The 13,337-nt window shown below is 50.3% G+C and overlaps 1 protein-coding gene across 1 annotated transcript in view; it reads right to left on the minus strand.

Annotated features, from left to right (window-relative positions):
* Window positions 1–2,638: 2,638 nt before the first annotated feature.
* The window catches only part of DSTYK (dual serine/threonine and tyrosine protein kinase), a 37,176-nt gene continuing 26,477 nt past the window's right edge, over window positions 2,639–13,337 (minus strand). Inside the window, exons 8-13 of the mRNA XM_064732938.1 lie at window positions 10,670–10,826; window positions 9,427–9,559; window positions 7,717–7,830; window positions 6,305–6,419; window positions 5,346–5,480; window positions 2,639–2,973 (exon numbers count right to left, since the gene is read on the minus strand). Coding sequence (XP_064589008.1) covers window positions 2,786–2,973; window positions 5,346–5,480; window positions 6,305–6,419; window positions 7,717–7,830; window positions 9,427–9,559; window positions 10,670–10,826 — 842 coding nt within the window. The 3' untranslated portion in view covers window positions 2,639–2,785. The remainder of the gene's footprint in view (window positions 2,974–5,345; window positions 5,481–6,304; window positions 6,420–7,716; window positions 7,831–9,426; window positions 9,560–10,669; window positions 10,827–13,337) is intronic.

Genomic DNA, 13,337 nt, shown 5'->3' on the forward strand with positions numbered 1-13,337 from the left:
TTGGATCCATAAAAACCATTCTGAGAATGCCAAGACAGGGATTTGATCCATAAAATTCCCACTCTGGAATGGCAGGAGAGGTTGGATCTGTCCCCATCCCACTGGGAATTCCAGCACATATCCCCCAGGTGCAGAAAATAAAACAAAAAAAAGCCATTTTTGATTTTTCTTTCCTCCATAAAAAGCTCCTGAATCCATTTTATTGCACAAAGAAAGGAAAAGATTCCCACTGAAGCCATCCTTGGGCAGCTGGAATTGCAGCCAAGGAATTCCAACCTTCCCTGGGAACTCCAGCTGGAGAATTCCCAACTCCTCAGTTCCTCAAGGGGCATCTCCTGCTCCAATTCCACCCCAAAAATGCAGGAAAAAATCCAGGAATTTGGGAAAAATAACCTTGTCCAGGATTCCCCTCTTCCCTATCCCCATTTTTTAAATTCTTTCCAAGCAAATTCCAGCCCTGGAGTGAAAGTGAGGGGAAGAAGGAAAGATCTTTCTTCCCATCCAACTTGGAAAAAAAAAGCTGGAAAATCCTCATTTTTTTAAATATTCCTGTGCACACTCAGCCCAATTTAAAACTTGCCACGACAATCCCATGAATTCCAAGCCCCAAATCTTGATTTTAAAGGAATTTTGGCACTTTTCTCCATGGAAAAAATCAAGATTTTTAAGGATTTTTGTGGTGCTACAAAGCAGAACCTCTGGGGAATGCAGTGTGGAAGTGAGGGAAGGTTTCTCCAGCCATTCCAAGAAATTGAAGGAAGCAAAGGAGAGGGGAAAAAGAGGAGGAAAAGGTGGGATTAGGGATCAATAGCTTATCCAGTGGGGTTTTCCAAGTCCCCATAGAAAAAAAAATAATAATAAATGGAAGCTTTGCTCCTGTCCATGTAAACATTTCCAGCTCCTTGGAGCTTCCCAACATTTCCTTATCCTAAAGTTTGGGGCTTTTTCCTTCCTCTCGCCTGGAATTGCAGCCAAAGGCAGAGGGAGGAGCAGGATGGTTCTCCTGGGGCTTTGGGAAGGGATTTTCCCATCCCATGGATCCCTCCCAGGGCTTGGGGTGGGGTTGGCAAAGGGTTTGGGTTTTCCATCCCTCGGTTCCATGGGGAGAACGGGATTGGGATGGAGCTGTCACCTCCCTGTCCCACAGAATTCCATAGGGATAAAAGGATTGGGATGGAGCTGTCACCCCCATGAGTTCCCCCCTGTCCCAAGCAATTCCATAGGGAGAACAGAGTGGGATTGGGATGGAGCTGTCACCCTCCTGTCCCACACAATTCCATAGGGTGGCATTGGGATGGAGCTGTTATCCCCATCCCAAACAATTCCATAGGGTGGGACTGGGATGGAGCTGTCACCCTCCTGTCCCACAGAATTCCATAGGGATAACAGGATTGGGATGGAGCTGTCACCCCCATGAGTTCCCCCTTGTCCCACACAATTCCATAGGGAGAAAAGGACTGGGATGGACCCTGTCAGTCCCTGTCCCAAACAATTCCATAGGGAGAACAGGGTGGGATTGGGATAGAGCTGCCACCCCCCTGAGCCCCCTCTGAGCCAAATAATTCCATAGGGATAACAGGCTAGGATTGGGATGGAGCTGTCACCCAGTCCCCCATCCCACACAATTCCATAGGGTGGGACTGGGATGGAGCTGTCACTACCCTGTCCCACACAATTCCATAGGGTGGCACTGGGATGGAGCTGTTATCCCCATCCCAAACAATTCCATAGGGTGGGACCGGGATGGAGCTGTCACCCCCTGCCCCACACAATTCCATAGGGATGGAGCCGTCCCCCCTGGAGCCCCTCCCCATCCCAAACAATTCCATAGGGATACCAGGATTGGGATGGAGCTGTCACCCCCCCTGTCCCACACAATTCCATAGGGATACCAGGATTGGGATGGAGCTGTTATCCCCATCCCAAACAATTCCATAGGGATACCAGGACTGGGATGGAGCTGTCACCCCCCTGTCCCACACAATTCCATAGGGATGGAGCTGTCCCCCCTGGAGCCCCTCCCCACCCCAAACAATTCCATAGGGTGGCATTGGGATGCAGCTGTTATCCCCATCCCAAACAATTCCATAGGGTGGGACTGGGATGGAGCTGTCACCCCCCTGCCCCACACAATTCCATAGGGATGGAGCCGTCCCCCCCGGAGCCCCTCCCCATCCCAAACAATTCCATAGGGATACCAAGATTGGGATGGAGCTGTTATCCCCATCCCACACAATTCCATAGGGATGGAGCTGTGCCCCCCGGAGCCCCTCCCCGTCCCAAACAATTCCATAGGGATACCAGGATCGGGATGGAGCTGTCCCCCCCGGAGCCCCTCCCCATCCCAAACAATTCCATAGGGTGGGACCGGGATGGAGCTGTCACCCCCTGTCCCACACAATTCCATAGGGATGGAGCCGTCCCCCCCGGAGCCCCTCCCCATCCCAAACAATTCCATAGGGATACCAGGACCGGGATGGAGCTGTCACCCTCTGTCCCACACAATTCCATAGGGATGGAGCCGTCCCCCCCGGAGCCCCTCCCTGTCCCAAACAATTCCATAGGGATAACAAGACTGGGATGGAGCTGTCACCCTCCTGTCCCACAGAATTCCATAGGGATACCAAGATTGGGATGGAGCTGTCACTCCCTGCCCCACACAATTCCATAGGGATGGAGCCGTCCCCCCCGGAGCCCCTCCCTGTCCCCGCAGCTCCGCAGCAGGGCCGGGGCTGGAATTGCCCAATTCCCGCCTCAATTCCCGCAATCCTGCGCCGGTTCCCGCTCAGGTGGAGTCATCCAGGCCCTTGTGGGGGTGCTCGGGGGGCGGCCGGCAGAGCCTGTCCATGATTCCCTGCAGCATGGGCTGCACGATCCCCAGCAGGGGCCGCTGCGAGGAGTCCCCGTCCCAGCACGCCTCCATCAGCTGCCAGCACTCCTCGTCAAACACCGGGAGCCGCTCCGGCCGCACCCCTGCAAACACAGCGGGCTCACCGGGAATGCCGGGAATGAACAGGGAAAACCCTGCCCACAGCCAGGGAAAGCACACTGAGGGGTTGGGTGGCACACTGGGATCACCAGGAATGCCAGGAATGTACAGGGAAATGGTGCCCACATCCAGGGAAAGCAGGTGGAGATGTTGGGTGGCACAGGAGATCACCAGGAATTTCCAAGGAAAGCAGGTGGAGAGGTTGGGTGGCACACTGGGATCACCAGGAATGTCCAAGGAAAGCAGGTGGAGGGTTTGGGTGGCCCAGAGGGATCACCAGGAATGCCAGGAATTTCCAGGGAAAGCAGGTGGAGGGTTTGGGTGTCACAGAGATATCACCTGGAATTTCCAGGGAATGCCCTGATCATATCCAGGGAAAGCACATTGAGGGGTTGGGTGGCACAGTGGGATCACCAGGAATGCCAGGAATGTACAGGGAAATGGTGCCCACATCCAGGGAAAGCAGGTGGAGATGTGGGGTGGCACAGGAGATCATCAGGAATGTCCAAGGAAAGCACATGGAGGGGTTGGGTGGAACAGGGGATCACCAGGAATTCCCAGGGAAAGCAGGTGGAGGGGTTGGGTAGCACAGTGGGATCACCAGGAATGCCAGGAATTTCCAGGTGGAGAGATTGGGTGGCACACTGGGATTACCAGCAATTTCCAGGGAAAGCAGGTGGAGGGGTTGGGTGGCACAGCAGGATCACCAGGAATGCCAGGAATTTCCAAGGAAAGCAGGTGAAGGGGTTGGATGGCACATCAGGATCACCAGGAATGCCAGGAATTTCCAAGGAAAGCAGGTGAAGGGGTTGGATGGCACATCAGGATCACCAGGAATGCCAGGAATTTCCAAGGAAAGCAGGTAGAGCAGTTGGGTGGCACAGGGAATCACCAGGAATATCAGGAATTTAAAGAGAATGCTCTGCTCACATCCAGGGAAAGCAGGTGGAGAGATCGGGTGGCACACTGGGATCACCAGGAATTTCCAGGGAAAGCAGGTGGAGGGTTTGGGTGTCACAGAGATATCACCTGGAATTTCCAGGGAATGCCCTGCCCACATCCAGGGAAAGCACATTGAGGGGTTGGGTGGCACAGTGGGATCACCAGGAATGCCAGGAATTTCCAGGGAAAGCAGGTGGAGGGTTTGGGTGTCACAGAGATATCACCTGGAATTTCCAGGGAATGCCCTGACCATATCCAGGGAAAGCAGGTGGAGGGGTTGGGTGGCACAGTGGGATCACCAGGAATTTCCAGGGAAAACCCTGCCTGGTGCTCACATCCAGGGAAAGCAGGTGGAGGGGTTGGGTGGCACACTGGGATCACCAGGAATGCCAGGAATTTCCAGGGAAATGGTGCCCACATCCAGGGAAAACTGGTGGAGATATCGGGTGGCACAGGAGATCACCTGGAATTTCCAGGGAATGCCCTGACCATATCCAGGGAAAGCACATTGAGGGGTTGGATGGCACAGTGGGATCACCAGGAATCCACAGAGGATCCACAGGGGATCACCAGGAATTTCCAAGGAAAGCCCTGCCTCATGCTCACATCCAAGGAAACCAGGTGGAGAGGTTGGGTGGCACAGAGAGATTACCAGGAATGCCAGGAATTTCCAGGGAATGCCCTGCCCACATCCAGGGAAAGCACATTGAGGGGTTGGGTGGCACAGTGGGATCACCAGGAATTTCCAGGGAAAACCCTGCCTGGTGCTGACATCCAGGGAAAGCAGGTGGAGAGGTCGGGTGTCACAGAGATATCACCTGGAATTTCCAGGGAATGCCCTGCCCACATCCAGGGAAAGCACACTGAGGGGTTGGGTGGCACACTGGGATCACCAGGAAAGCCAGGAATGTACAGGGAAATGGTGCCCACATCCAGGGAAAGCAGGTGGAGGGTTTGGGTGGCACACTGGGATCACCAGGAATGCCAGGAATTTCCAGGGAAAGCAGGTAGAGCAGTTGGGTGGCACAGGGAATCACCAGGAATATCAGGAATTTAAAGAGAATGCTCTGCTCACATCCAGGGAAAGCAGGTGGAGGGGTTGGGTGGCACAGAGAGATCACCAGGAATTTCCAGGGAAAGCAGGTGAATGGGGTTGGATGGCACAGGGGATCACCAGGAATGCCAGGAATTTCCAGGGAAAGCAGGTGGAAGGGCTGGGTGGCACAGAGGGATCACCAGGAATTTCCAATGAAAGCCCTGCCTGGTGCTCACATCCATGGAAAGCAGGTGAACTCGATCCCAGAAATCTTTTCCACCTTCAGGAATTCTGGGATTTTTTTTCCCCTTTCACCTGCCCACCAGCAGAACAAAAGTGGATTTTGGATTTTCCCCCCAGCCCAGGTGCTCCAGGTACCTCTCCTGACGTTGTTCCACAGGTGATCTTTGCTTGCACACCTCTCAAAAGCCTCAGGTAACTTCACATGGCCCGAGCAGAGGTACCAGAACAGGATCCCAAAGGCATAAACATCCACGGAATTGTCATATTTCCCTGGAAAAAATACAGCAGGGAAAAATCCCTGGCAGCTGGGCAGGCTGAGGGGTGACTCCAGGCTCCCACCTCCCCAAATTTAAACCTCAATTTCACAGCAGCAAGGCAAAATTTGTGTGAAACCCCAGCAGGAGTTAAGAACAAGGTTAAGCTGTTCCAATTTCCAGGATTTATAAATTTAAGTACAAATTAAGTATAAATTTCCAGGATTTATATATTTATAAAATAAGGATTTATAAATTTAAGCTGTACCAGGAATTCCCAAACTGAGCTCAGGTGTGTTTTAAACACCAACACCTGTAAGGCTCAGCTCTGTCAGAGCCAAACCTCATGCCAGAAATATCCCAGAAATATCCCAGAAATCCACACAAATAGAGATGTTTCCTTTGGATCCCAACTTTATCCAAGCAGGAGCAGCTCTGGCAGAACAAAAGGATTGGGATAAGTGGAATTTGAATTTCCAAGTGGCTCCAAAACTCAGGAAAAACCCTCAGAGCAGCTGCCAGAATTCCCAGAGAATCCAAACTCACTCCAAGGTAGGAACAGCTTGGGAATTCCTTCCAAGGAATCCTTCCTGGAGTATTTCCCTATGCAAGCCAAGGATTCCCAGCTTCCTCCTAATGATAATTTACCTTTCTAATTGCAAGGGTGTTAATTAGCAGAGCTGACCAACCCCATTATCCTCTGTCAAGAGTGGCACTTAAAAATCCAGGGCGTGCATGGAAAGCAGGGAATTCCCTGGGGTTGGAATGATCTCAGGAGCACCTGAGAGATGAATTCCAAGGAATTGCCTCCAGAATTCCAGAATTCCAGGGGGATTTTACCTGTGAAGAGCTCGGGAGCCATGTGGATGGGGGTGCCCACGATGCTGCCAGACATCATCGCCTCGGGTTTGCAGAACCCCAAATCTGTGATTTTGGCCCTATTTTTTTTGTCCAGCTGAGAAAAAATAAAAAGCCACAGGCAGGCAGGTGAGAATCTATTTCTCCTATAAAATATTGATTTTTGGTGTTGTGCTGGTTTTGCAAAAAAAAAAATTAACAAGTTTTTTTTCTGGTTATTGTCATAACCATGTCAGCCCACGATGCTGCCAGACATCATCACCTCAGGTTTGCAGAACCCCAAATCTGTGATTTCGGCCCTATTTTTTTTGTCCAACTGGAGAAAAAAAAAAAGCCACAGGCAGGCAGGTGAGAATCTATTTCTCCCATAAAATGTTGATTTTTGATTTTGTGTTGGTTTTGCAAAAAAAAAATATTTTTTCTGGTTATTGTCATAACCATGTCAGCCCATGATGCTGCCAGACATCATCGCCTTGGGTTTGCAGAACCCCAAATCTGTGATTTTGGCCCTAATTTTTTTGTCCAGCTGGGAAAAAATAAAAAGCCACAGGCAGTCAGGTGAGAATCTATTTCTTCTATAAAATATTGATTTTTGGTGTTGTGCTGGTTTTGCAAAAAAAAAAAAATTAATAAATTTTTTCTGGTTGTTGTCATAACCATGTAATGACAATAGGAAAATGCTGGAAAATAAATAGCTGAGAAATAAAGAGCTGGAAATGCTGGAAAATAAACAGCTCGAGATGTGTTCTGTGGCAGCAGCTCTCTGGTCACAGAGAGCACAAGACAAATTCCCCAGGCATTGTCCTGCCTCTGCAAAAGGTTCAGCACAGAAAATTTGGGTCATTTTTGGCCCTGTTCTCCAGCCCAGGCCAAAGGGAAGAAGCCCCAAAATCTCTGCAGAAAATCAGAGAAAAGAATGAGAAACAATTCTTCATCTGCTGCATCTGTTATTGTGAATATGTGGAATTTGTTATGGAGATTTGCTCACCAAAGGGTGGATTTTTAATTAACCAGTGGTGACGGTGTTTGGATTGGAGGACCAATGAGGTAATGAGTGCCTGTCTATAAAAGCAATAGTTTTCTACGGTTTCTTAATAAATAATAATATTTAACCCCCTTAATAGGGTTTCTTCATAAAGATTATTATTGATCAGCCTTCTGTGAATCATGGAGTCAATGCCAATTATTCCCCAGCCAGGGGCTGAGGTGATTTTGTACATAAACCCCTGCCCTGTGTGAGGGGCTCAAAATTTTTGCCCAAAATTCCAGTCAGGAAAGGAGGCAGCAAAACCTCCCTGTGGTTGACAACAGCACAACTTAAAATATTCCTGTGGAGAAATTAATTTCCTCACTTAAAGCTTGTTTTTTCCCAAGAAAAAGGGGATTTTCCTTACCAGGACATTTTTGAGTTTGATGTCCCTGTGCACCAAGCCCTGGCTGTGCAGGTACCGGATCCCTTCCACCACATCCAATGCAATCTGCAACCGTGGCTCCAATTCCAGACCAGCCTGAGGGGAAAAATGTGGATTTTAATCCTAAAAGTTGCTTTGGCATGCTCTTCTTTGCTAAAATTGAGTAATTCCATCTTTGTTTTACAGATTAATGTTGATTTTTTTAAAATTAGAGAATCAATTTTGGGTTGGAAGGGAGATCGAAACTCATCCCATGGGCAAGGGGGCACTTCCCACTAAACCAGGTTTAATCTGAGGGGGGAAATTAGATTTTAGTTATAAATGTTGCTTTGGCCTACTCTTCTTAACCAAAATTGAGTAATTCCAGCTTTGTTTTATGGATTAATGGGGGATTTTTAATGAGAGAATCAGTTTTGGGTTGGAAGGGAGATTAAAACTCATCCTGTGGGAAGGGAAATTTCCCACTGAAACAGGTTTAGCCTGAGGAGAAAAACTTGGATTTTATGCCTAGAAGTTGCTTTGGCCTGTTCTTCTTTACCAAAATTGAGTAATTCCAGCTTTGTTTTACAGGTAATTGTTGATTTTTAAATAGAGAGTCAATTTTGGGTTGGAAGGGAGATCGAAACTCATCCCATGGGCAAGGGGGCACTTCCCACTAAACCAGGTTTAATCTGAGGGGGGAAATTTAGATTTTAGTTCTAAATGTTGCTTTGGCCTGCTCCTCTTTACCAAAATTGAGTAATTCCAGCTTTGTTTTATGAATTAATGGGGGATTTTTAATGAGAGAATCAGTTTTGGGTTGGAAGGGAGATTAAAACTCATCCTGTAGGAAGGGACATTTGCCACTAAAACAGGTTTAGCCTGAGGAGAAAAACTTGGATTTTATGCCTAGAAGTTGCTTTGGCCTGTTCTTCTTTACCAAAATTGAGTAATTCCAGCTTTGTTTTACAGATTAATGTCGATTTTTTTTAAATTAGAGAATCGATTTTGGGTTGGAAGGGAGATCAAAACTCATCCCATGGGCAGGGACATTTGGCACTAAACCAGGTTTAATCTGAGGGGGAAAATTTAGATTTTAGTCCTAAATGTTGCTTTGGCCTGCTCTTCTTTACCAAAAATGAGTAATTCCAGCTTTGTTTTATGGATTAATGGGGGATTTTTAATTAGAGAATCAATTTTGGGTTGGGAGAACAAAACTCATCCCATGGGCAAGGGGGCACTTCCCATTACACCAGGTTTAATCTGAGGAGAAATACTCAGATTTTATTTATAAAAGATGCTTTAGCCTGCTCTTCTTTATTAAAATTGAGTAATCCCAACATTGTTTTATGGATTAATGGGGGATTTTTAGAGAATCAGTTTTGGGTTGGAAGGGAGATCAAAACTGATCCCATGGGCAGGGACACTTCCCACTAAATCAAGTTTAGTCTGAGGGGAAAAACTCAGATTTTATTTCGAAAAGTTACTTTGGCCTGCTGTTCTTTACCAAAATTGAGTAATTCCAGCTTTGTTTTGAAGATTAATGATGATTTTTTAAAATTAGAGAATCAACTTTGGGTTGGAGGGAAGATCAAAACTCATCCCATGGGCCCGGGGACACTTCCCACTAAACCAAGTTGCTCCAAGCTCTGTCCTGGCACTTCCAAGGATAAAATAAAAACAAAATAAATATTGAATAAGAGAATTTGGCACCTTCAGCCCCGTGTAGAGGTCCCTGTGCAGCCTCTCCATGATCAGCAGCACAGCAATGCTGGAGCCTCCTCCATAGCCATAATCAATAACGGAGCCATGCAGGTGCACCAGCCTCTCGTGGGACTGCAGGGACCTGCACAGGGATCAGCACAAAAAATTTGGGTTATTTTTATCCCATCCTCCAGCCCAGGCCAAGGGAAGAAACCCCAAAATCTCTGCAGAATGTTCAGCAGAGAAAATTTGGATAATTTTTGGCTCTGTCTCCAGCCCAGGCCAAGGGTAGAAACCTCAGAGTCTCTGCAGAAAGTTCAGCACAGAAAATTGGGGTCATTTTTGGCCCCTGAGTCCCTGCAGGGACTGACAGAAGGTTCAGTACAGAAATTTTGGGTCATTTTTGGCCCTGTTCTCCAGCCCAGGCCAAGGAAAGAAGCCCCAAAATCTCTGCAGAAAGTTCAGCACACAAAATTTGGGTCATTTTTGTCCCTGTCTCAAGCCCAGGCCAAGGGAATCCCTGAAGGGACCTGAACCTTTTTTATGCTGAACCTTAAAAAAACCCCATTTTTTTAAGGTTCAGCATAAAAAAATTGGGGTAATTTTTGGCCCCTGAGTCCCTGCAGGGACCAAAAAGTCCCTCCAGAAGGTTCAGCACACAAAATTTGGGTCATTTTTGTCCCTGTTCTCCAGCCCAGGCCAAGGGAAGAAGCCCCAGAGCTGCAGATTTAGATTCAGAGCAGCACAATCCTCAGCTGTCTGAGCCAATTAAACTAAAAAAAAAAAGAAGAAAAAAGAAAAAAAAAGCCTTTTTAAAGGTTAGAGTCACAAAAAACCCCATTCTTCTCTCAGCTGGCTGTGCCTGCAGCTGTTTACTGCAAACCAGCTGCTGTCTGCACTGCAGAGCCATCCTTGGCTTTTTTGGGGATTCAGGCAGGACAAGGAGAGGGAAAAGAGAGAGGATTCAGCACCAGGAATCAGGGGAGGAGAATTGCTGGTTATTATGGTCTGTAAACTGGAATTTCCTCTGAATTTGGACAGCACAGGCAGCAGGGAATTTGATTAAGGAAGGAAGGAGCATTGCAGGAGCTCCAATCCCAGATTTCTGCAGCAAACCTGGATGTGGCACTCTGAGCTCTGGGCTGGGTGACAAAGGGGACATCAGCCACAGGCTGGTGGCTTTTCCAGCCTGAATAATCCTGGGAAATCAATCAGATCGCTGTGGAATGAGGGAAGCACTCAGCACACTGACCTCATGTAGTGAAATTCCAGTGCCAGGTCGTTCCAGTGCTTCTCATCCGGAGGGACGACGGATTTGAGGGCGCAGGGGAAGTGTCCCCCCCAGCTGTCACACAGGTACACCACCCCGTACTGGCCCCGGCCCAGCTCCCTGCCCAGCTTGGGCTTCCCTGCAAGGCACAAGCCCAAAAATCAGTCCCCAATCCCAAAAAACAGCCCTCAATCCAAGGCACCAATCCCAAAAATCAGCCCCTCAATCCAAGGTGACAAATCCCAAAAATCAGCCCCTAATCCAGGGCACAAATCCCAAAAATCAGCCCCCAATCCAGGGCACAAATCCCAAAAATCAGCCCCAATCCAGGGCACAAATCCCAAAAATCAGCCCCAAATCCAAGGCACAAATCCCAAAAATCAGCCCCAATCCAAGGCACCAATCCCAAAAATCAGCCCCTCAATCCAAGGCACCAATCCCAAAAATCAGCCCCTCAATCCAGGGCACAAATCCCAAAAATCAGCCCCAATCCAAGGTGACAAATCCCAAAAATCAGCCCCTAATCCAGGGCACAAATCCCAAAAATCAGCCCAAATCCAAGGTGACAAATCCCTGGGATCAGCCCCAGTTCAAGGCACCAATCCCTGCAATCAGCTCCCAGTCCAAGGCACCAATCCAAAAAGTCAGCCCCCAATCCATGTTTTTTTTCCTCCTGAACATTCCTGGCTGTGAGGTGCCAGTTGAAACCTGGCTGGAAAATTGAGTGAAAATCCAAACCGGATTTTCTGGGTAATGGAGTGAAAATCCAAACTGGATCCCACTCCCAGCAGTGACCCCACTCCCAGCAGTGTCCCCACTCCCAGCAGTGACCATTCCTAGTAGTGACCCCACTCCAACCATGATCCCATTCCCAGCAGTGTCCCCATTCCCAGCAGAATCCTTTCTCAGCAGTGTCCCCACTCCCATCAGTGTCCCCATTCCCAGCAGTGTCCCTATCCCCAGCAGTGTCCCCACTCTAACACGATCCCCCTCCCACCAGGATCCATTCCCAGCAGAATCCCTCCCCAGCAGATCCCATTCCCAGCAGGATCCCACTCCATCAGGAACACCTCCCAGCAGTGTCCCCACTCCCAGCAGGGACCCCACTCCCAGCAGGGACCCCACTCCCAGCAACGACCCCATTCCCATCAGTGTCCCCATTCCCAGTAGGATCTCCCTCCCACCAGTGACCCCGCTCCCAACAGTGACCCCACTGCCACCAACAACCCCATTCCCAGCAGTGTCCCCATTCCAACAGGATCCCTGCCCCAGCAGTGACCCATCCCCAGCAGAATCCTTTCTCAGCAGTGACCCCGCTCCCAGCAGTGACCCCATTTCCAGCAGTGTCCCCACTCCCAGCAGTGTCCCCGCTCCCAGCAGTGTCCCCGCTCCCATCAGTGACCCCACTGCCACCAACGACCCCATTCCCAGCAGTGACCCCACTCCCAGCAGTGACCCCGCTCCCAGCAGCGACCCCATTCCAACAGGATCCCTGCCCCAGCAGTGACCCATCCCCAGCAGAATCCTTTCTCAGCAGTGTCCCCACTCCCACCAGTGTCCCCATTCCCACCAGTAACCCCACGGCCACCAACGACCCCATTCCCAGCAGGATCTCTCTCCCAGCAGTGTCCCCACTCCCAGCAGTTTCCCATTCAAACAGGATCTCCCTCCCAGCAGTGACCCATTCCCAGCAGTGTCCCCACTCCCAGCAGGATCTCTCTCCCAGCAGTGTCCCCCCATTCCCAGCAGTGTCCCCGCTCCCAGCAGTGTCCCCGCTCCCAGCAGTGTCCCCACTCCCAGCAGTGTCCCCATTCCCACCAGTGTCCCCACTCCCATCAGTGTCCCCACTCCCAGCAGTGTCCCCACTCCCAGCAGTGTCCCCACTCCCATCAGTGTCCCCGCTCCCAGCAGTGTCCCCATTCCCAGCAGTGACCCCACTCCCATCAGTGACCCCACTCCCAGCAGTGACCCCACTCCCAGCAGTGACCCCACTCCCATCAGCGACCCCATTCCAACAGGATCCCTGCCCCAGCAGTGACCCATCCCCAGCAGAATCCTTTCTCAGCAGTGTCCCCATTCCCAGCAGTGACCCCGCTCCCAGCAGTGACCCCGCTCCCAGCAGTGACCCCACTGCCACCAACGACCCCATTCCCAGCAGTGTCCCCATTCCCAGCAGGATCCCCACTCCCATCAGTGTCCCCACTCCCATCAGTGTCCCCGCTCCCAGCAGTGTCCCCACTCCCAGCAGTGACCCCGCTCCAGCAGTGACCCCGCTCCCAACAGTGACCCCACTGCCACCAACAACCCCATTCCCAGCAGTGTCCCCCCATTCCCAGCAGTGACCCCATTCCAACAGGATCCCTGCCCCAGCAGTGACCCATCCCCAGCAGAATCCTTTCTCAGCAGTGTCCCCACTCCCACCAGTGTCCCCATTCCCACCAGTGTCCCCACTGCCACCAACGACCCCATTCCCAGCAGTGTCCCCATTCCCAGCAGGATCTCCCTCCCACCAGTGACCCATTCCCAGCAGCGACCCCATTCCCATCAGCGACCCCGCTCCCAGCAGTGACCCCACTCCCAGCAGGATCTCTCTCCCAGCAGTGTCCCCGCTCCCATCAGTGACCCCATTCCCAGCAGTGTCCCCATTCCC

The sequence above is a fragment of the Zonotrichia leucophrys genome, chromosome 26, assembly GCF_028769735.1.
Source record: "Zonotrichia leucophrys gambelii isolate GWCS_2022_RI chromosome 26, RI_Zleu_2.0, whole genome shotgun sequence".
NCBI classification, from domain to species: domain Eukaryota; kingdom Metazoa; phylum Chordata; class Aves; order Passeriformes; family Passerellidae; genus Zonotrichia; species Zonotrichia leucophrys.